This window comes from Salvelinus sp. IW2-2015, linkage group LG13 (assembly GCF_002910315.2).
Source record: "Salvelinus sp. IW2-2015 linkage group LG13, ASM291031v2, whole genome shotgun sequence".
NCBI classification, from domain to species: domain Eukaryota; kingdom Metazoa; phylum Chordata; class Actinopteri; order Salmoniformes; family Salmonidae; genus Salvelinus; species Salvelinus sp. IW2-2015.
The window spans coordinates 32,754,402-32,778,368 of record NC_036853.1 but is presented as its reverse complement, the minus strand read 5'-3'; the positions used below and the strand labels follow the sequence as shown (position 1 = coordinate 32,778,368).

General features: G+C 42.9%; 1 protein-coding gene across 1 annotated transcript in view; it reads left to right on the top strand.

Annotated features, from left to right (window-relative positions):
* LOC111971230 (SH3-containing GRB2-like protein 3-interacting protein 1) overlaps positions 1-23,967 on the top strand; it is a 108,499-nt gene that overhangs the window by 27,838 nt on the left and 56,694 nt on the right. Inside the window, 1 exon segment of the mRNA XM_070446232.1 lies at positions 840-884. Within this exon segment, the coding sequence (XP_070302333.1) occupies positions 840-884 (45 nt within the window).

Genomic DNA, 23,967 nt, shown 5'->3' with positions numbered 1-23,967 from the left:
ATATAGAAAAGGGAGGGAGTAGCAGGCAGACAGTGAGAAGGCAGAGTGCTGTGAAAATATACTTTTTTCAACCTACAGAAAAGGAGTATACCCATTAGGAGGGCAAATACATTTATTCTATAACCAGGATCAGGGTGTGTGTCCTCAAAATGGGCTGTCAGTTCACTTTAACCTGCTCGTTATTCTGGCGACGAGCAAATAATTAATCTCATTCATCACTCGGCAGAGTGTACATACACACAAGGTAGGCAGGGGAGGGATGTGTGTGCGTTATTTATGTTTGTTCGTGTGTGCGCGTGCGTGTTCTGTGTGGGTGTGTGCGAATGTGTGTGCGTATAAATGAGTGTGTGATGGAGGGAGGCTACTAGTTTGTCTTTCTCTAGGGCCAGGCTATCAGGGGATGCAAGCCCAATGCATGTGACTCTGCAGAGAACCTCARGGATTGGCTGAGAGCAGCTGTGACCTCAGCAAGCCTCCCTCTTTCTCTATTTCTCTCTCGCTCTGCCGCCCTCCCTCTCTACCCCCTCTCTTTCTCTTTTTTTCCCAATAGTTTTTTTTCTCCTCCTCTCAGCATCCTTGGCTGATTGTGTAAGTTAGAGGCGCTGTAGCAGTGGAAGCAGCATCCATGGCCTAAGCCACAGCCTCTCTCGGGCTTCTGATCGGCACTGAGCCCAGCCAGCTCCCCTCTCTGCCCAGTCGCGGTGCATGGACCCTGGGCCAGTTGACAGACGACGTGTGGGGGTGTTTGAGGCTGGGTGTTATCCGTGGCACTAGGATCTGTGCTCTAGTTTATCATTTGCTAACCAGGGGCTTCTCTTCCCCTCCTGCTTTCTTTTCAGGCTCCTTGGAGGTAGAGGAATGCAAATCTGCAATCATGATGGAAGGTAAGAGACACTCGATTTATTCTCAATTTATTTATCCGTCTCCTCGTGTGTGTGTGTGTGTTTGGCATCTTCAAATGTCATAAGCTGCGCTCCTATTTTGAGTGCATGCATTCCAGTGATCTTACATGTCATTTGGTGGGAAGGGCACAGCCACTGTAGAGAACGTCTCTCTCTACCATGCCAACAGAATGGCCGAGCTAATTGAACACTGTGTGTTTTTGTCTCTCACCGTCTTCCCTTCCCGTAAAGGATTATTGGGATTTATTGTGCAGAAGGGCTTATGTGCCCAGCTGGCTAGCTTGTATAAATTCTCTTTGTATGGAGCGGTACACACACACAGGGTACACACGGTGTGTTCTGCTGTAGCCTCTATCTGCGCGGCCAATAGCCTGATTGCGTTGCGAGGCCATTTTTCAACAGGAGGTAGCTGCGTTTGCACCCTATGGATGGATTGATCTGTCACAGTCAACGCTGTTCGGGAAACACGCATGACATTCTGGGTCATGTTTGGCCCTTTATGTGTTGATGACAGCATCTGTCTGCAATGATGGAGATCCTTTTATTTCTGCGTTCTGTAAACGACATGATTCATTTAATACGTTTCATCCGCCTGCTCCATTTTGAATCTCATCTCCATAATCTACGATGTACAGAAAAGCAATACAGATCTATAATCTATTTATGCTGTGATTTATCTTCCGAAAGCATCACTGTTGTGGCAATATTACTATTAATCTGGACGTACACTGAACAAAAATATAAACGCAACGTGCAAGAATTTCAACGATTTTACTGAGTTACTGTTCATATAAGGAAATCAGTCAATTGAAATAAATGAGGCTCTGGATTGCACATGACTGGGCAGGGGCGCAGCCATGGGTGGGCCTGGGAGGGCATAGGCCCACCCAGTTGGGAGCCAGGTCCACCCACTGGGGAGCCAGGCCCAGCCAATCAGAGTGAGTTTTTCCCCACAAAAAGGCTTTATTACAGACAGAAATACTATTCAGTTTCATCAGCTGTCTGGGTGGCTGGTCTCAGACAATCCCACAGGTGAAAAAGCCGGATGTAGAGGTCCTGGGCTGGCGTGGTTACACATGGTCTGCGGTTGTCAGGCCAGTTGGACGTACTGCCAAATTCTGTAAAACGACGTTGGTAGAGAAATTAACATCAAATTATCTGGCAACAGCTATGGTGGACATTCCTGCAGTCAGTATGCCAGTTGCACGCTCCCTCAAAACATTGTGTTGTATGACAGAACTGAACATTTTAGAGTGGCATTTCTAATGTCCCCAACACAAAGTGCACCTGTGTAATGATCATGCTGTTTAATCAGCTTCTTGATATGCCACACCTGTCAGGTGGATGGATTATCTTGGCAAAGGAGAAATGCTCACTAACAGGGATGTAAACAAATGTGTTCCCAAAATTTGAGAGAAATAAGCTTTTTGTGCGTATGGAACATTTCTGAGATCTTTCACTTTAGCTCATGAAACATGGGATCAACACTTTACATGTTGCATTTATATTTTTGCTCAGTATATTTAAGCATGCTAGTTTTAGGTTTATAGCATGTCAGACTACCAGGACGTTAAGTGCAATGAATTGCTGTTGCGTTAGCAATGGCGTCATTCAAGCCTAGTTAGCACAGTGTTGGTAATATGAACACCCAGACCAGGCCGTCTGTCCTCCATCTCGCCATCAGATCTGTGTGTTCTAGCAAGACATGTTACCTTAATAATGAAAAGGAAAAAAACTCAAATTGCAACTGAATCCAATTAATGCTGTTCTATTTTTCATTCTAAGCCTCACCATCAGCACCTTGGCGTTCCCCCTACATTACAGTAGAAACGTGTTGTTAACCATCGGCTGGCTCTGCCTGTCTCTGTGTTTAGACAAGAGTGATCCAGCCTGTCTGTCTGTCAACCCCAGTCCCTGGTGGGCCCGTTGGTGGTCACAGGTTGTTGGCTTGGCTTGTGCCATAGAAATACAATTGCTTGAATGGTTATCTCCATTCAAGTCATGGTTCTGTGGCCTAAGGAACTTTTCCTGTTCTAGTCACTTCTATGGCTTCTGCTCCAGAGTCCAGCCACATTAGAGGACATTTGGGTGCAGTGACAGAATTGTATCATAAGGCAGTATTGAGTCTCGTGAAAAACCCATCCAGAAAGGCAAGCAGAAAACCCACATGATTTTTATACATGGATAGAACACCTGATTATCTGTTAGTGACATTCACACAACACAATCAATTATCAATTTGGCCTGGCATTCTTACTGGGTTCTGACGTTGTTTTCAATGTAATGATTTAAACCAAGCCTATAGATATCTATTGACAGACCAACAGTTTGTTTGTGAGAGAAATCCTGTACATCATGTGCTCTGTCTTAATCAGTGTATCATAATGGTGTTACTCTTGGTCCCGGATCGTGACCTCTGTACAGGTCACATGATGTGACGCTTTCTGAATGACATTGTTCCAGTTCACCCCAGTCAAAGCTCTTCACTTCCCCAGTCCATTGGCGGTGACTGATGAGATGTTGAATCAATACAAAAAGCTATAGGTTATAAGACATGCCCTACAGCCCCCAGTGACTTTGTGATCCATCCCTCCCTCCCTTCCTTCCTCTTCTCTGCTGTGTGCATGCCATCCACCTGAAACCCAGATGAGGAGGCTTGCTGTCAAAACGTTGGCTATTATTCAATGTATTGTATTGGAGTCCATGCCATCTATCTATCTGTCTTTCCAGAGAGGGGATTATGCTTTGCTAGCTAGCTAGAGATCTGGTCTGGCAGAGGCTTCCCTGCACGTGTCACGGGCGAGGTGTTAGGTAACGTCAGGTAGGGGTTGGGGTTGGAGGTTGCATGGGGAGGGAAACGACAGTCACGGTGTGCCGTGTGTCTTTAAATAGCCCTCCATTAGCATGGCTAGCGCTGTCTTAGCGTGGCTGTGTGACACTGGATTACTAACTGTCAGGTGTAAAGCGGACGTTAATCCCTGTTAGCAGTGCTGTTTAAAGTCCCACTGCCAGGAGGACCGAGAATGGTAATGGTACTATACCGGAAACCATAGAGAGTTGTATCTCTACAGAGTAAACACCCGGCTTAGCTGTCAAGGATAGATGTGAAGCTATTGCCCTAATCTGGAATGCGAAGTGATCCCCGGACCTCTCCTCGAATACCCTCAGACACCAGCCAGTCTCACATGTAATCTGTTCCAGGACTAGCAGCACACCTGATACTAACCCCAGAGCTTAGTGATCAGTTGAACATGTCGAATCAGGTGTGCTAGTACTGGAATAGATCAAAATAAGTGAAACTGGTTGGAGGTACTCGAGGACAGGTGTGGGACGCATTGGAATATGTGGATGTACTGTAGGTTCCTGGTATTGTTGTGGAGAAACAAGACTTATCACACAATCATCATTGGGTGCTTATTATGGTATGATTGAGTCCTGTTAAGGTTGATAGGCAGGGACTAAACGGAACTTGAGACGCCCTAAGGACATTGAATAACACCCCAGAGGGAGGCCCATTCTTGGGCGCGTTAGCCCTGGGTAACCGCCTAATGCTATGTAGTATTGGCTCAAAGGTTTTAATATAGTTGAAGCTGTGACGGCAACGGGGAGGCCCGGGTGGTTCCAAATGGTCTCCAGCTAGGGCTATCACCACGGTTGGCAGCAGGACAAGACAAGGGCCTAGGAGGGCCACTTTAAATATGAGTTTTTTTTAAATAGTTGTGTTTTTGCTCTTTATTTCCTGTAACTAGTTTTAGGTCTGTGCTAGGACCCACCCTAGCATTACACTGCATGACCTCGCCCATGTGGGTGTTACCACGGTTCGCAGGGTTCTCCCTCCCTAGCCGGTTGGTGCCAACCTCAGCCTACAACAACCAACCCTGCACACTAGATAACATATTGTCACACACCAATAGTAGTCCTTTAATCTTCCCTTGTTTTTATTTTATTTTATTAGCATAGTGTTGTAAGAGATGTGCCATACCCCTGTGTTACTGTCCTGGTCTGTTGAGCTGCAGAGGCAGAGCTAGACAGGAAGCAGTAGTGCATAATGTTCGGGGCTTCTAGCAGCTCAGAAGGAAATGCCTTCATTGGGAAAGGAGAGTCACTCTGCTCTGCGCTGGCAGCAGATGGTTTTAGAACATGTGTAGGGACTGGAGATGTGGCTGTCGACTGGGGAGTGGACCAGGGGAGATTGGAAACAAGGGACAGAGAGGTGAGGGGAAAAATGGGGGGGGGGGGGGCAGTGACATCTGGTGGTATTCTCAACAGGTGACCCGTTTGTGTGTGGAGCCCCTGAGGTGTGAAATTGTGTGTGTCAGAATGAAGAAACAGGCCACAGAAGAGGAAAAGCTCATTTTAGGGAAGAATAGTGTCTTTGTTGCTGTGAGGGACAATGATTCTGACAGAGACCCAAAGGACTCAAAATGAACTTCCTCCCAACAAAGGCAAAGCAATAGGGACATGAACTAGGCAGAGGAAGGGGACTGTCATCTGGATTAATTGTCCTTCATTTGTTTTGTGTTTTTATGCCCTCACACCTCTGGCCCCTGCTAGTATACCTCTCACACACACATTAACATCCACCTCTTCTCTCTCCCTAAGACATACACGCAGTATGATTTGTTAGTCTGTATAATTGTATGCCTACCAGATTCTCTTTCTGTATTTTTAGCTATTTGTCTGTTTCCCTTTTTATTGCTGTAATGTATCACCGTCTCTCTGTATCTCTGTCCGTCTGTCTCTCTTTCTCTGTTTCTCTGTCCACCTGTCTCTCTCACTGCACCAAATACCCTAGTTTCAGACTTGTAATTATCCTTACACCTTACAAGACTCTAGCCACTTCCATGCCAGTGTTGTGACTTTACTTTCATTAATCTGATGACTGTTATTTATCTAATCAACTAACTATGTTTAATTGTTACCCGATTTAAATTAATCATGTAACAATTAACTCACTAGGATTTAGGGGACTTCGAGAGCAGTTCTTTAAAGAGTTATCATCACCTGAACTAAACTCTAAAGGTATTTACCTATCACCTCTTATTAATCATAACCTCGTATCATATCATCATTCTGAACTGTCGTAACCTCCTGCCTCTGCAAAAACCTGAGCCTTACTTATGATTCAGTACTACACAAATTGGTTTAATTACACTACCGTTCAAAAGATTGGGGTCACTTAGAAATGTCCTTGTCTTTGAACGTAAAGCAAATTTTTTGTCCATTACAATGACATCAAATTGATCAGAAATACAGTGTAWACATTGTTAATGTTGTAAATGACTTGTGTAGCTGGAAACTTCAGATTTGTTATGGAATATCTACATAGGTGTACAGAGGCCCATTATCATCAGCCATCACTCCTGTGTTCCAATGGCACTTTGTGTTACCTAATACAAGTTTAAAGGCTAATTGATCATTAGAAAACCTTTTTTGCAATTATGTTAGCACAGCTCAAAACTGTTTGTCCTGATTTAAAGAAGCAATAAAACTGGCCTTTAGACTAGTTGAGTATCTGTAGCATCAGAATTTGTGGGTTCGATTACAGGCTCAAAATGGCCAGAAACAAATAACTTTCTTCTGAAACTTGTCAGTCTATTCTTGTTCTGAGAAATGAAGGCTATTCCATGCTAGAAGTTGCAAAGAAACTGAAGCTCTCGCACAATGCTGTATACCACTCCCTTCACAGAACATCGCAACCTGTCTCTAACCAGAATAGAAAGAGGAGTGGGAGGCCCCAGTGCACAACTGAGCAAGAGGACAAGTACATTAGTGTCTAGTTTGAGAAACAGATGCCTCACAAATCCTCAACTGGCAGCTTCATTAAATAGTACCCGCAAAACACCATTCTTAACGTCAACAGTGAAGAGGCGACTCCGGGATGCTGGCCTTCTCGGCAGAGTTGCAAAGAAAAAGCCATACCTCAGACTGGCCAATAAAAAGTAAAGATTAAGATGGGCAAAAGAACAGACATTGGACAGAGGAACTCTGCAGCCTCTTCAATGTTGACGTTGAGACTGGTGTTTTGTGGGTACTATTTAATGAAGCTGCCAGTTGAGGATTTGTGAGGCGTTTGTGACACGTTCTCTGACCTCACTCAAGGGGGCGGTGACTACTTACTGTGCACAGTTATAGAAATAACTTCCCTTTATAGTTTCTAAAACCACCTCCCTCTCAACAAAAACACTGTCATCATATTTCATATGTCATCCACAACGTGGAGGATGGAGACTTCGTACATGTAGTGGGTATACTTTTCAAGTTACAGTATTTCCTTTATAACATTTTAAATGACATCACAAAATTACAACCTAACCAACATCAGTGTTCTTTTAGGTCGCTTCTGACCATTCCCCACGTTCTATGTTAGAAATATTGTTCTAGTATTTGCTTTAGAACATGTTAGTTTCGGCGGGAAAATCTTTGAAACAAAGGCACATTCCTCCGGTGAATTTGGAGAGGGAGAGAGTTGAATGTTCTCTCCTTGATTTACAGCAGGGCGTGAGCTGTCGACCCCAACTAGTTCCTTTCTCGAGGGGGTCTGGTTGAAGTTACTTATTGCAAGGCTGATCTGACCTATTTGGATAGGTCAGATCAGGACAGTCATGACACCAGTCAGAAGAACTTCAGTATTTTATCTTTGAACACTCAATCTGGTTTCTCCACCGACAGTTGGATAAGGGGAACCATGTTAGCAACATTCGGTGGGACTAGAGATCCTGACTGCGTTGTGTCCAGCCTGAGACATGCCATGTAGTTATCCTGACACCACCTCACCATTGCTACAACCATGAAATGTTTACTTACGAGGCCTTTCCCAACAATGCAGAGTTAAGAAGTAAGAATATTAGCAAATAAAAAATATTAAATAGTAGCAATAAATACCAATATTGAGGCTTTATACGGGGAGTACCGGTACCAAGTCAATGTGCAGGGATACGAGGTAGTTCAGGTGATATGTAGGTAGGGGTAAAAGTGACTAGGCAATCAGGATAGATAATAAGCAGAGTAGCAGCAGCATATGTGAAGAGTATGAAAGTGTGTGTGTGGCATCATTATGCATGTGTGTGTGTTGGAGTGTAAGTATGTGTGAGTGTTAGGGTCAAGTTCAGTGAGTGTGCATAGAGTCAGCGCAAGAGCGTCAGTGCAAAAAACGGTCAATGCAAATAGTCCGGGTAGCCATTTGATTAACTACTCCGCAGACTTCTGGTATGGGGGTAGACGCTGTTCAGGAGCCTTTTGGTTCCGGTACGGCTTGCTGTGCGGTAGCAGAGTGAACAGTCTATGGCTTGGGTGTATGGGGTCTTTGACACATTTTCGGGCCTTCCTCTGACATGCCTGGTATAGAGATCCTGCATAGCAGGGAGCTTGGCCCCATTGATGTACTGGGCCGTCCGCACCACCCTCTGCTGCGCCTTGCGGTCAGATGCTAAGCAGTTATCATACCAAGAAGTGATGCAGCCAATCAAGATTCTCTCAATGGTGCAGCTGTAGAACTTTTTTGAGGATCTGAGGGCCCATGCCAAATCTTTTCAGCCTCCTGATGGGGAAGAGGTGTTGTCGTGCCTTCTATGATTGTTGGTGTGTGTAGACCATGTTAATTCCTTAGTGAGTTGGATACCCGCTCCACTACAGCCCCTTCGATGTGGATGTGGGCATGCTCGGCCCTCCGTTTCCTGTAGTCCATGATCAGCTACTTTGTCTTGTTGACGTTGAGGGAGAGGTTGTTGTCCTGGCACTACACTGCCAGGTCACTGACCTCCTCCCTATAGGCTGGCTCATCATTGTCGGTGATCATCCTCAAACTTAATGATGGTTTTGTATTTGTGCGCAGCCACGCAGTCGTGGGTGAACAGGGAGTACAGGAGGGGACTAAGCACGCAGCCCTGAGGGGCCACCGTGTTGAGGGTCAGCATGGCGGATTTGTTTTTGCCTACCCTCACCAACTGGGGGTGGACAGTCAGGAAGTCCAGGATCCAGTTGCATAGGGAGGTGTTTAGTCCCAGGGTCCTGAGCTGGGAGGGAACTAGGGTGTTAAATGCTGAGCTGTAGTCAATGAACAGCATTCTCACAAAGGTGTTCCTCTTATCCAGGTGGGAGAGGGCAGTGTGGAGTGCAATAGAGAGAGTGTCATCTGTTGAGACGGTATGCGAATTGGAGTGGGTCCAGGGTGTTTGGGATGAGTGTGTTGATGTTAGCCATGACCAGCCTTTCAAATAATTTCATTGCTACAGATAGTCATTTAGACAGGTTACCTTGCTGTTCCTTGTATATATGTATTCTTGAGTTAATTCGGGAGACGGTAACTCATTAAACAAACGTTTCCCGTGGTGCCCCAAATTCCTAATGAGTTAATTGTTACATGATCAATTTAATTGAGTAGTAATTAAACGTAGTAGGTAATTATACGATGAATAGCAGTCATCACGTTAACGATAGTCACGTCACGACACTAGCTAACTAGCTAACTCTGCTAATGTTACAGCTGCTACTGTGCCAACTAGCAGAGATACAGTGCCGTCATAAAATATTCATAACCTTATTACACATTTTGTTATTCCACTGTCCATTTGTCTCTATCGTTGATTGGGTTTATCTCTTTTCATCTGTTTGTGTATCACTGTCCGTCTGTCTGTGTATCTACGAGTGTGCATTAGCGAGCGTAGCGGGCAAGCTCAGGTCACAGATTAGAGCCTTCCTGAGCATGTGACACTGGATTAGGAGGCCTCTCTGTCTCTACTCTCTGACACACAGGCACACCCACACACATATTCACACTGCAGAAACTTCTGATGATTATAATGTCTCCTTGCAGAAGGAAAAATAGATTGAAAAAGAAAGCGAAGGAGAGAGAGAGAAATAGCTGTAGGAGGGAGAGGGACAACGAGACATATATGGTGTGTGTCAGGAAAAGACAGGTAAACAGAGGAGGAGAGATGGAGGACGGGATGAAGAGAGAGAGGAAAACAGTCAGAATGCGTCAAGATAGACTGAGAGAGAGCGATAGCGTGAGAGTAGAAGAGGAAGGGAGAGATGGGGGGAGAGAGGGAGAATTCTGTGGTCCAATTGTCCCCGGATGGCAGCCATCGCAGGCCAATATTTTATTGAGTCACTGTCCTGTGTGTAACATCACTGGCCGCTGGAACTCCTATTGGCTCTGAATCAGGAAGTCCAGAGGGGGTCTGAGAATTATGTAGGGGGCCAAATCACTCATTATACTCTCTACCAGAATGTAGACATTTCATTTTGCCCCTATTAGTTCCCAAAACAGTGCCAACCCTGATATTGCATGCAGCTCTGTTATCCCGTTGCTCCAGCCATGTGCCCTAGCCAGAGGGCTGTGCCAGGCTGCCAGCCCATTGCATCTGATAATTCATATTCTTTTAATTAGAATGTTCTCCCTCTCCTCCTCTCCACTGAGTGTCCTCCATTTCCTGTTGATTTGATTGTGGACATCTTCTCCTCTCCTTCCTTCCTATGTTGGGGAGGGAGGTATGGATGGAGGGATGGGGTAAAGAAGGAGAGGGGATGCCGTGAGGGAAGTTAGTGTGATTTTTATTTTTGTAATGTTTTATTAATCTCTTGCCTCCATAACTAATTCAGCTGCTCCCACGCTGCCTAAACTCAAATGCTTTGGCAATGTCTCTCTCACTGGACCACATAGTGTCTGAACTAATACACACTCTTACACAGACACAATATAAAAAGTACACTGTTAGTTTTATTAATAGTGTTAGACTCACATTTGCGGGAAATCTTAGTGGTCAACCTGATCAAACTTCGCCAATAGATGTGCGGTGTGTAAGATTTGGATGGAATTCAACCAGTGGTTGAAGAGGATTTTAGATGGACTTAGCCACTTGTATAGTGTAGGTCATGTGTAATTCAACTCTGCAGCAGTGGCATCCATTTTGCTGTAGGCTATAGAACCTCTGTGTGTGTGTAGCAGTATGGCCACCTCCATTTGGCTGTGTTTCTCTGTGATGGTATCAGTGCCAGAGCAGTAACAGCTGTCAGTCACTGTGTAAGAGGGATGGAGACTAGTATGGACGCAGTGAGACAGTAACACAACAACAGAAAGAGTAGAGATTAGGTTTTAGATGGAAACTGTGAGGATGGGTGGAGGGATGAAAGGATGTTTTGTGATTTAAAATGTGGTTCACAGCTTGTGTGTGTAAGTATCTCTGGCCAGCTGTGTTTTGAAGTGGCTGACATGTTTGATGTGTATGTGTGTTGTACAGTATATGTGTGCATATGTCTGTGTGTGTATATATGTATGTATATGTGTGTGTGTTTTTCATGTACTGTATGTGTGTGTTGGTATGTGTGAGACAAGGAGTAGTATATCCAGTCAGCCAGCTGTGACTGAGCAGAAGCTGAATGTGTAACATCTTGGAGGGTAGGTGGTCTGTGTGTGTTTTGTGAATGTGTGTAGTTTGGTTGTACTAGCCTTGTGGGTACCAGAAGTCCTCACAAGGATAGTACAACGAGGAAAATTCGGACAAGTGGGGACATTTCGCCGGTCCCCACAAGGAAAAAGGCAATTTTAGGCTTAGGGCTTAGGTTTAGGGTTACAATTGGGGTCAGGGGTTATAGGGTTAGGTTTAGTTTCAGGGTTTTGGCTTAGTGTTAGGTTAGGGTAAGATTTAGGGTTAGGGAAAATATAATTTTAAATGGGAATAAATGTTTTGATCCCCCACAAGGGTAGTAATACCAGTGATAACTGGTACCACTACCAGCATAATTTCCAGTCCCAACTCTATAGTTTCCCTTGTTATGACTGCTCCTCCCTGTCTTCTAACCATGCTGGCTGATCAGTCCTTAGTCTGAGACTATTGATGCTCTCTGGACCTTACATCTCTCCCCTAGTTATCTCTCCAGTGCAGTTTGGTCCTCCAAAAGCTAAGGAGAGGACAGCTTTGGCCCTTTGTGAGACAGTTAATTGTTATTGTTATGTCCAGTAAAGATTTCTTAGGCAGCTTCATCCCCGCTGGCACAACGTCCCTGGTACTTGATTTGATAATTATACACGCATGATACAGATTTTGTTCAAGTCAATGAGATACACTATACTGCCCATTTAGATATAAATGAATAGCTGTAATGCATTTGAATCAGTGGTTTGTACCTGTACTTCGCATCTATCTTCGGGATAATCATTTAGCCTTGGCGAAGATGCTTGCTCAGATGTCAGGCCAGACATAGCAGCACAGCACTCCTATGTACTTTCACTGAATCACACTGAGCGAATTGCACCAAACCACCACCTATGAGCAGGAGAGTAAGATACCTTCTGTGGGTGTCTCTGTGTGTCAGTTTGTGTCTGGGGCTAAGCTGTCATTGTAAAGACCATTGGGATTAAGACAGCTATTGAGTCATCAGGTTTTCATATAATTATAGCAAATTATTTGGAGGCTACATTTACGTTATTGTGTTCATATGCGTCTTTGGGAGGGGTAAATCTGTGTTTCCATGCGTAAGTGCATGCTTGCCTAGTCTAACTGACTGTGTGCGTTGTGTGTTTCACCCTGTCAACTCACAAATGGACACCCTGCCAGTCCTCCTCTCTCTTGTCCCAGTGTTATGGATGACTCATGGCCAAATAGGATTTCGTTAGCAGACATTAGCCCTATTACTGAATAGAGGACCCATTTGATTTTCACCATCAGCATAGAGAGACAGGAGACTTGGCGAATCAGCAACAATACAACAGGGGGAAAAAACTGCCTTTTCAATGCTTACTGTAAGAGCCCCTCAAGCTGAATGGCTGAGGAATGAAAGGGAGAAAAGGTTGATGGTCATTCTATCGCTCTCGCTTTGTAAGACTCTCTCGGCTGACGTCATAGAGAGACAGTGTGTGATGTGTTCTGGCCTTGGTCTGGAGTCTTGTGAAGGGCTTGAAATGTTGAATTTTGAATGAATGAAAATGAATGAATTTTTTTATCCACTTGTTCTTTGGTCAATTATGAGAAATGTTTTTTATTTTCCAAAAATATAGAAAAAAATCATGGGTTCAAAAAGGTAACTGGAAATTGTGTGATGCAAGGAACCACTTAAAAACAAAATTGGTCTTTGCATGTTCAAGCCTGTCTCAAAACACTGCCCCTTTAAGGCTCTCCTGTAGGATAGTTGGCCACCCTTCATAGCCTATAAAATATTGTAACATTACAAAATTACAATCAAATGCATTTTACGTCTTTTATAAAATAATTTCCTGAATCAGGGATCGAATGGCTAAAGTATGCAACTTCAAAGCAACGTTTCTAACTAAGACATGTTTATCTTTAACCGTGTAATTCTAAAATACACATGTTTCAGAGAAGATCTATTTACAGCATGGGGGTTTTGTCAATTATGCTATTCTAAGAATATTTGTTTTATGTTGTCAGAATGACATTGCCAATGCTGAAAAGAGGTGAATCCCAGCTTTCCAACATTGTCATATTTCTTTTTTGACTCCTAATAGTGAGCGCTTGAGAGGCGGTTTAAAACCAGAGTATTTAGCATTGGTTTATTAGCAGTTCATCAACAGTGCATTGTCTAAATAGTTAGCCTAACTATCAAGATAACCAGCCAGTCTACACGGTACGTGTTGAGTAGTTGCTCTGTTATCATTGTTTAATGAGCAATCTGCTGCAATGTCTCTCTCGCTCTCCTCTGGCCCATTTGCAATGGCACACATGCAGGTGATGATACACCATGACTTTTTCAGGATTTTCATGACCGTACAAACCCTGTTTGCTGACCAAAAGAATTTGCTATAACTCCCTACAATGCTCCAGACTAACAGTTTTCCCCTAACCTTTTCAACAAAAATAATTGCGGTGACATACAATAGAATACATTTGAGTCATCTTATTCACGTCGTTATAAAGTAATTCACAATGCTTTAATACGAAATGTTAATAGACTGCTGAGATGTTAGATGTAGTAACTTATTTGTTAAATACCATGTCCAAGCCGGAATGCGTGTTGTTCTTTGAAATGGAACCTAATCCAGTGGTTGTCATACATTTTGAGGGTGACAATTATGCTATTTTTGTTAAATTTATATCTGTTCTCCAGAATTTTCAATAGAGACGAATTTGCCTTTTTGTTTTTATGTACAATAATATTATAAACGGTGCTTTCGGAAAGTTTTAGACCCCTTGACTTTTTCCACATTTTGTTAGGTTACAGCCGTATTCTAAAATTGATTAAATTGTTTTTGAATATATCAATCTACACTAGAGGTCGACCTATTTATAATTTTTCAACGCCGATACCAATTATTGGAGGACCCAAAAAATCCGATACTGATTAATCGGCCAATTTTTATATATTATTATTTGTAATAATGACAATTACAACAATACTGAATGAACACTTTTATTTTAACTTAATACATAAATAAAATCAATTTTGTCTCAAATAAATAATGAAACATGTTCAATTTGGTTTAAATAATGAAAAAACACAGTGTTGGAGGAGAAAGTAAAAGTGCAATATGTGCCATGTAAAAAAGCTAACGTTTAAGTTCCTTGCTCAGAACATGAGAACATATGAAAGCTGGTGGTTCCTTTTAACATGAGTCTTCAATATGCCCAGTTAAGAAGTTTTAGGTTGTAGTTATTATAGGAAATAAAGGACTATTTCACTCTATACCATTTGTATTTCATACACCTTTGACTAATGGATGTTCTTATAGACACTATAGTATTGCCAGCCTAATCTCGGGAGTTGATAGGTTGATAGTCATAAACAGCGCTGTGCTTCAAGCATTGCGAAGAGCTGCTGGCAAATGCAGGAAAGTGCTGTTTGAATGAATGCTTACGAGCCTGCTGCTGCCTACCACCGCTCAGTCAGACTGCTCTATCAAATATCAAATCATAGACTTAATTATAATATAATAACACACACAAATACTAGCCTTAGGTCATTAATATGGTCAAATCCGGAAACTATCATTTCGAAAACAAATCGTTTATTCTTTCAGTGAAATACGGAACCGTTCCGTATTTTATAGAACGGGTAGCAACCCTAAGTCTAAATATTGCTGTTACATTGCACAACCTTCAATGTTATGTCATAATTATGTAAAATTCTGGCAAATTAATTACGGTCTTTGTTAAGAAGAAATGGTCTTCACACATTTGGCAACGAACCAGGCAGCCAAACTGCTGACGCGAATGCGCTTTTGTTAAATCATCAGCCGTTTGGCGAAGTAGGCTGTGATTCGATGATAAATTAACAGGCACCACATTGATTATATGCAACGCAGGACAAGCTAGTTAAACTAGTAATATCATCAACCATGTGTAGTTAACTCGCATAACCGGTGATGTCACCAGGCAAGCCGAAACCATGCAAACAGGCTGATTTTAAAGGTCCTGCATAGATTGTATTTTCAACTATCAGGAAATAACACAGATCCATTTTTTTCACAGTGCTCGTTTCATCAGCTGTTGTACAATATGATACAAAACACAGGAAAAATATAATTTAAAGTTATGAACGGTAGCTTATTTCCCCAAATTCTAGCCTACGACGATGTTGTTCCTATGTTGTTGTGGCTTTCAAAAATAACAAGAATGAAAGTCACAGCTTTCATGAGAGACATAACAATGTTAGTTATTTTTCTATTTTATGAGGCAAATAAAGCAATTATTGTCCAGTTCTGAGGACTGTAGACTGCTTCTATCAAGACCATGAAGTAGACCTCTAACCTAGCGCACTACAGTAAGAAAGGCCATTCCTTATCGGACAGTCAATGCTCCATCATGTACGCGCCACACAGACATACGGACACATACAAACCTGTTCTCCACCAGAAAGGAAAATTACAGCAGATTTGAAAAAAAAAATAGGAGGCATATATCACAATGTTTTATGGGTACATAATCATGATAGGGCAAAGGTTGACCCAACCCTAGTCTCTCGATCTCGATCTCTCTCTCTCTCTCTCGATCTCTCTCTCTCGATCTCTCTCTCTCGATCTCTCTCTCTCGGTCTCTCTCTCTCGGGCTCTCTCTCTCGGTCTCTCTCTCTCGGTCTCTACCTCTGGTCTCTCTCTCTCTCTCTGCTCTCTCTCTCTCGTCGGTCTCTCTCTCTCGGTCTCTCGCATCTCTCTCTCGATCTGATCTCTCCGATCTGTCTCCTCTCTGCTCTCTCTCTCTCTCTCTCGATCTCCTCTCTCTCGATCTGTCTCCTCTCTCGTCTCTCTCTCTCTCGCTCTCTCTCTCTCTGTCTGTCTTCTCGTCTCTCTGCTCTCCTCGATCTGTCTCTCTCTCTCGATCTGTCTCTCTCTCTCTCTCTCTCATCTCCTCTCTCTCCTCTCTCTCTCTCTCTCTCTCCTCTCTCTCTCCTCTCTCTGTCTGTCTCTCTGTTCTCTCTGTCTCTCTCGATCTGTCTCTCTCTCTCGATCGTCTCCTCTCTCTCTCTCTTCTCGATCTCTCTCTCTCTCTCTCTCTCTCCAATTTCAATTCAAGGGGCTTTATTGGCATGGGAAACATGTGTTAACATTGCCAAAGCAAGTGAGTAGATATTATACAAAAGTGAAATAAACAATACAAATTAACAGTAAACATTACACATACAGAAGTTCAAAACAATAAAGACATTACAATGTTATATTATATATATAACAGTTTGTAACAATGTACAAATGGTTAAAGCACAACAAGTTAAAATAAATAAGCATAAATATGGGTTGTATTTACAAATGGTGTTTGTTCTTCACTGGTTGCCCTTTTCTTGTGGCAACAGGTCACAAATCTTGCTGCTGTGATGGCACACTGGGAATTTCTCCCAGTCGATATGGGAGTTTATCAAAATTGGATTTGTTTTCAAATTCTTTGTGGATCTGTGGTAATCTGAGGAAATATGTCTCTCTAATATGGTCATACATTGAGCAGGAGGTTAGGAAGTGCAGCTCAGTTTCCACCTCATTTGTGGGCAGTGTGCACATAGCCTGTCTTCTCTTGAGAGCCATGTCTGCCTACGGCGCCTCTCAATAGCAAGGCTATGCTCACTGAGTCTGTACATAGTCAAAAGCTTCCTTAAGTTTGGGTCAGTCACAGTGGTCAGGTATTCTGCCACTGTGTACTCTCTGTTTAGGGCAAATAGCATTCTAGTTTGCTCTGTTTTTTTGTTAATCTTTCCAATGTGCAAGTAATTATCTTTTTGTTTTCTCATGATTTGGTTGGGTCTAATTTGCTGTTGTCCTGGCTCTGTGGGTGTGTTGTGGTTTGTGAACAGAGCCCTAGGACCAGCTTGCTTAGGGGACTCTTCTCCAGGTTCATCTCTCTGTAGGTGATGGCTTTGTTATGGAAGGTTGGAATCGCTTCCTTTTAGTGTGGTTGTAGAATTTAACGGCTCTTTTCTGGATTTTGATAATTAGTGGGTATCGGCCTAATTCTGCTCTGCATGCATTATTTGGTGTTCTACTTGTGACACGGAGGATATTTTTGCAGAATTCTGCAGCAGAGTCTCAATTTGGTGTTTGTCCCATTTTGTGAAATCTTGGTTGGTGAGCGGACCCCAGACCTCACAACCATAAAGGGCAATGGGCTCTATGACTGATCAAAGTATTTTAGCCAGATCCTAATTGGTATGTTGAAATTTATAGTTTCTTTTGATGGCATAGAAGGCCCTTCTTGCCTTGTCTCTCAGATCATTCACAGCTTTGTGGAAGTTACCTGTGGTGCTGATGTTAGGCCGAGGTATGTATAGTTTTTGTGTGCTCTAGGGCAACGGTGTCTAGATGGAATTTGTGGTCCTGGTGACTGGACCTTTTTTGGAACACCATTATTTTGGTCTTATGAGATTTACTGTCAGGCGCCAGGTCTGACAGAATCTGGCAGAAGATCTAGGTGCTGCTGTAGGCCCTCCTTGGTTGGTGACAGAAGCACCAGATCATCAGCAAACAGAGACATTTGACTTCGGATTCTAGTAGAGTGAGACCGGGTGCTGCAGACTGTTCTAGTGCCCGCGCCAATTCGTTGTAATATATGTTGAAGAGGGTGGGGCTTAAGCTGCATCCCTGTCTCACCCCACGACCCTGTGTAAGAAAGTGTGTGTTTTTGCCAATTTTAACCGCACACTTGTTGTTTGTGTACATGGATTTTATAATGTCGTATGTTTTTACCCCCAACACCACTTTCCATCAATTTGTATAGCAGACCCTCATGCCAAATTGAGTCGAAGGCTTTTTGAAATCAACAAAGCATGAGAAGACTTTGCCTGTTGTTTTGTTTGTTTGGTTGTCAATTAGGGTGTGTAGGGTGAATACATGGTCTGTTGTACGGTAATTTGGTAAAAAGCCAATTTGACATTTGCTCAGTACATTGTTTTCATTGAGGAAATGTACGAGTCTGCTGTTAATGATAATGCAGAGGATTTTCCCAAGGTTACTGTTGACGCATATTCCCACGGTAGTTATTGGGTCAAATTTGTCTCCACTTTTGTGGATTGGGGTGATCAGTCCTTGGTTCCAAATATTGGGGAAGATGCCAAGCTAAGGACGATGTAAAGAGTTTTAGTATAGCCAATTGGAATTTTTGTCTGTATATTTGATCATTTCATTAAGGATACCATCAACACCACAGGCCTTTTGGGTTGGAGGGTTTTATTTTGTCCTGTAACTCATTCAAGGTAATTGGAGAATCCAGTGGGTTCTGGTAGTCTTTAATAGTTGATTCTAGAGTTGATTTGATCATGTATATGTTTTTGCTCTTATTCTTTTATAGAGCCAAAAAGATTGGAGAAGTGGTTTACCCATACATCTCCATTTTGGATAGATAATTCTTCGTGTTGTTGTTTGTTTAGTGTTTTCCAATTTTCCCAGAATTGGTTAGAGTCTATGGAGTTTCAATTACATTGAGCTGATTTCTGACGTGCTGTTCCTTCTTTTTCCGTAGTGTATTTCTGTATTGTTTTAGTGATTCACCATAGTGAATCTCTCTCTCTCTCTCTCTCGATCGCTCTCTCTCGATCTCTCTCTCTCGATCTCTCTCTCGATCTCTCTCTCTCTCTCTCTCTCTCTCGATCTCTCTCTCTCTCATCTCTCTCTCTCTCTCTCTCTCTCTCTCTCGATCTGTCTCTCTCTCTCTCTCAATCTCTCTCTCTCTCTCTCTCTCTCTCTCTCTCTCTCTCTCTCTCTCTCTCTCTCGCTCTCTCCGATCGTCTCCTCTCCTCTCTCTCTCTCTCTCTCTCTGTGACATGCTGACAGTCGAGGTCAGGGGCTTTTTATTATGACGGCTCTATTGATGTTCCTATAAAGGTCACGGTGATGTCAGAACAATCTCCTTGGACACACGGACAGCTTTATCTCTTCATGCTCTTCCCTCGCTGCCTGCAACACTGGGCTGCCTGGCAGAATACCAGTCATTCTCTCTGAATCTTATATCTTACAGTCAGAGGAAGGAGTCGACCTCACCTCACCGCGTCGCAGAGCATATGTCTTTTGATACCGTTTTTGCCACTGGCTGTTTAAGGATTATAGCATTCCATAACATTCTGTATAAAATGGCAGCCACTGTTGTGACAGTGTTACCATTGCTGTGTAACCAAAATATATACAAATACGGAACATCCTTATTAATGTCTCAACCAGATTTAAAACACACTCAAATAAAAGTATTTTGAGGTTTTTTCTTCTTGAACAAAGTGGGTCGGAGAAGGAAAGGGGCATTTTGTAGGTTAGCCTGCCGAGCCGAAGCTCAAGGCGGTCTCGGCGCTTTGTGCTGTTGTGGCTCAGTGTGACTCGACATTTGAAGGTCATGTCAATGAGGCCCGAAACCACTTTGTTCCTCTGACTGCTTTTGATGAAACCACTTTGTTCCTCCAAGGCTGCGTTTACACAGGCAGCTCAATTCTGATCTTTTGCCCAATTATTTGAGCCCGGTTTCCCAAAAGCATCTTAAGGCTATGTTCAGCATTACATGCTGACCAGACCGGACACGTCACATGTGCGAGCGTCGCAAAATACATTTAGAAATCCATGTTATTCAATTATTGCACCCACACTGCGCGCGCGCGCCAACGAGCGTCTGAGTTGCCAAGGGCTAAAATAGAACTCCTTTCTATTTCTGACGCAGATCGCGCTGAAAGTCCTGCCTCTCCCATCTCCTCATTGGTTTATAGAAGCAGGTACCCACGTGCCATCTCCTCATTGGTTATACCCACGTGGGTGATTGAAAGACGAACTGTTTCTCCTGTAGTCGTGGTAATACTATGAAAGTTTAGATGCCGATCACCATATAAGTTCAACGATGAAAAAGCCTGGAAGGAGGAGAGATGACTAGAAACGATTCGGTTGGCCGTTTTATGTGTGGATTAATTTGTCGGAGTAGAGGACCTTGTGCAGTTCAGGTAAAATAACAACTCAATGTTTATATCCCAGGACAAATTAGCTAGCAACGGCAAGCTAGCTAAATAGGACAAATTAGCTAGCAAGTACAAGCTAACTAGCTAAATTGCCATACATGTTTAATGCTTTTCGACCTGTCCCCAAATTAATGTCATTGGTTCAGAGTTTGTTTTGATATTTTAACCTGCGTCTCGTGATCGCGTTTTGTGTAGGGGGACAAAATAAATGTATGCACGATAGCGCACGATGGCGCACGCACGCAGCCGGTTTGGGTTCCGTGTTAGAGCCTTCCTAGGAGCATCGTTAAATCTCTGAGCTGTTTCCCAAAACCATCGTTACTAAAATTGCTATTGAATACGCTTGTTATTTAACAACTGCCTCAGACCAGTTGTAGAACAGATGTTTATCTGTTTTTCTGTGACCGCCGTTAACTTTAGAATGAATGTGACAAGTGACTACAAATACAAAGTTGCCCGTTTCTTTGCGTTACAAGCAAAGGATATGAAGACGTTTCAAATGTATAGGCTACATAGACCTATATATTTGAATGATATTGAAATCAATTTCATGCTAATTTAGTTTTAATTAGCTATTTGTATGCTACTGTCTCTATATATTTAATGTGAAATGTGCACATTGCTGTGCCAAATCTTGATTTAGTGCATTATTATAGGGTAAGCATTAGAACGAGCCTCCTCAATATTTGTAGCCATAGGTGATAATATCTCTCTAGGAGCTGATCCATCAGTATTGTGGAATAATTCTAATGTTAAGGTAAGATTGGAAAGGGAGAACGCTGATCCAATAGCAGTACTTCCTTTCTTTCGATCCTACCGGTATCGACATATGCCTCAACGATGCACTGAGCGAACGTTCCCTCTGCGTGGTGTTTTGGGAAATGTCAGGGTCTGAGAGAGGAATTTATGGTGTGTTTCTTTCTCTCTCGCTCTCTCTCCCTCTCTCTCTCCCTGGGAGAGAGCGAGAGAGAGGGCTGATGGTGGTTGATGAGATGAATTTGAAGCTGTGAGAAACTGAAGTCTCTGGGTTGGTTTTTATAGCCACTCTGGTTAGAAGGGCCTGAGGACAGTACATTCCTCTCCCCACCAGAACCCTCCCTGACCAACCTGTAATCCCTATAGGAGGGGGGCAGAGGAGGGTTCCGGGGATCAGGACTGCCTGGGACCCACTGATTAGAGAGAGGGATGGGAAAGAGGGAGTGAGGAGAAATCCACAGGAATTCCCAACAGCTTTGAGCTTTTAGCAGTCAGATCTTCCTATCTGTGTGGGATCAGAGAGAGAGAGAGAGCAGTGTTTCCCCTAGGATTCTTTTCAGCAGCATTGGCAAAGTTCTCATGGTGAGGCGGGGGTGTGGTTGTGGGGAGAGACCAACAGCGCTGTCTCCGACGACAATTTCTAGAGGCCCTCCTCTTGGCCACACAGACACAATTTAGCTGTTTTTAAAGCTAATGTCCTGCTATTTAATTGAGATTTTGTGTCACTGATGTACACACAATACCCCATAATGTCAAAGTGAAATTTTGGCTAACATGATTTTTGAATGACTACCCCATCTCTGTACCTCACATCTACAATTATTTGTAAGATCCTTCAATCGAGTAGTGAATTTCAAGCACAGATTCAACCACAAAGACCAGGAAGGTTTTCCAATGCCTCGAAAAGAAGGGCACCTAGATGGGTAAAAAAAAGAAGCAGACTAAATACCACTTTGAGCATGGTGAAGTTATTAATTAGGCTTTGGATGGTGTATTAATTAGGCTTTGGATGGTCTCTACAAAGATAGTCACCCTTCCTAACTCAGTTGCCAGAGAGGAAGAGGAAGGAAACTGTTCAGGGATTTCACCATGAGGCCAATGGTGACTTTAAAACAGTTAGATAGTTTAATGGCTGTGATAGAACTGAGGATGGATCAATAACATTGTAGTTACTCCACAATACTAACCTAACTGACAAAGAGAAAAGAAGGAAGCCTGTACAGAATAAAAATATTCCAAAACATGCATCGTGTTTGGCACAAGAAACTTAAGTAACACTGCAAAATATGTGGCAAAGAAATTAACTTTTTTTGTCCTGAATAGAAAGCATTATGTTTGAAAATCCAACACAACACATCATTGAGTACCACTCTTCATATTTTCAAACATGCTGGTGGCTGCATCATGTTATGGGTGTGCTTGTCATTGGCAAGGACTAGGGAGTTTCTTACAATAAAAAGAAACGTAATAAGGCAATAAGCACAAGCAAAATCCTAGAGGAAACCTGGTTCAGTCTGCTTTCCAACAGACACTGGGAGACAAATTCACCTTTCAGCAGGACAATAACCTACAACACAAGGCCACATGTACACTGGAGTAGCTTAGCAAGATGACAGGGAATGTTCCCGAGAGGCCTAGTTACAGTTTTGACTTAAATCGGCTTGAAAATCTATGGCAAGACTTGAAAGTGGCTGTCTAGCAATGATCAACAATCAACTTGACAGAGCTTGAAGGATAATGTAAAATATTGTACAATCCAGGTGTGCAAAGCTCTTAAAGACTTACCCAAAAACACTCACAGCTGTAATCGCTGCCAGAGGTGCTTCTACAAAGTGCTGGATATTTCTGTTTTTAATTTTCTATACATTTGCAAACATGTTTTCCATTGGTCATGTGTTGTGAGTAGATGAGTGTGGGGAAAAAATAGTGTATACATTTTGAATTCAGTCTGTAGCACAACAAAATGTGGAATTAGTCAAGGAGTATGAGTATTTTTTGACGGTACGGTACTGAGTGTACAAAACATTAGCAACACCTTTCCTAATATTGAGTTGCACCCCCTTTTGCCCTCAGAACAGCCTCAATTCATCGGGGGATGGACTCTACAAGGTGTCAAAAGCGTTCCAAGGGGATGCTGGCTCTTGTTGACTCCAATGCTTCCCACAGTTGTGTCAAGTTGGCTGAATGTCCTTTGGGTGGTGGATCGTTCTTGATACACACGGGAAACTGTTGAGTGTGGAAAAACCCACCACCGTTGCAGTTCTTGACACTTAAACCTGGCACCTACTACCATACCCTGTTCAATGACACTTACAGTAAATATTTTGCCCATTCACCCTCTGAATGGCACACATACACAATCCATGTCTCAGTTGTCTCAAGGCTTAAAAATCCTTCTTTAACGTGTCTCCTCCCCTTCATCTACACTGTTTTGAAGTGGATTTAACAGGTGACATTAATATGGGATCATAGCTTTCACCTGGATTCACCTGTTCAGTCTGTCATTTAAAGTGCAGGTATTCCTAATGTTTTGTACAGTGTGTGTATCCATATATACTGAACAAAAAAACGCACATGCAACAATTTAAAAGATTTTACTGTGTTACGGTTCATATAAGGAAACCGGTCAATTGCAATAAATTCATTAGGTCTTAATCTATGAAATTCACATGACTGGGAATAGAGATATGCATCTGTTGGTCACATATCTTTTAAAAACAAATAGGCACGTGGATCAGAAAACCAGTCCATGTCTGGTGTGACCACCATTTGCCTCATGCAGCGCGACACATCTCCTTCGCATAGAGTTGATCAGGCTGTTGATTGTGGCCTGTTGTTGTCCCACTCCTCTTCAATAGCTGTGTGAAGTTGCTGGATATTGGTGGGAACTGGATCACGCTGTAGTACACATTGACCCAGAGCATGTCTGGTAAGTATGCAGGCC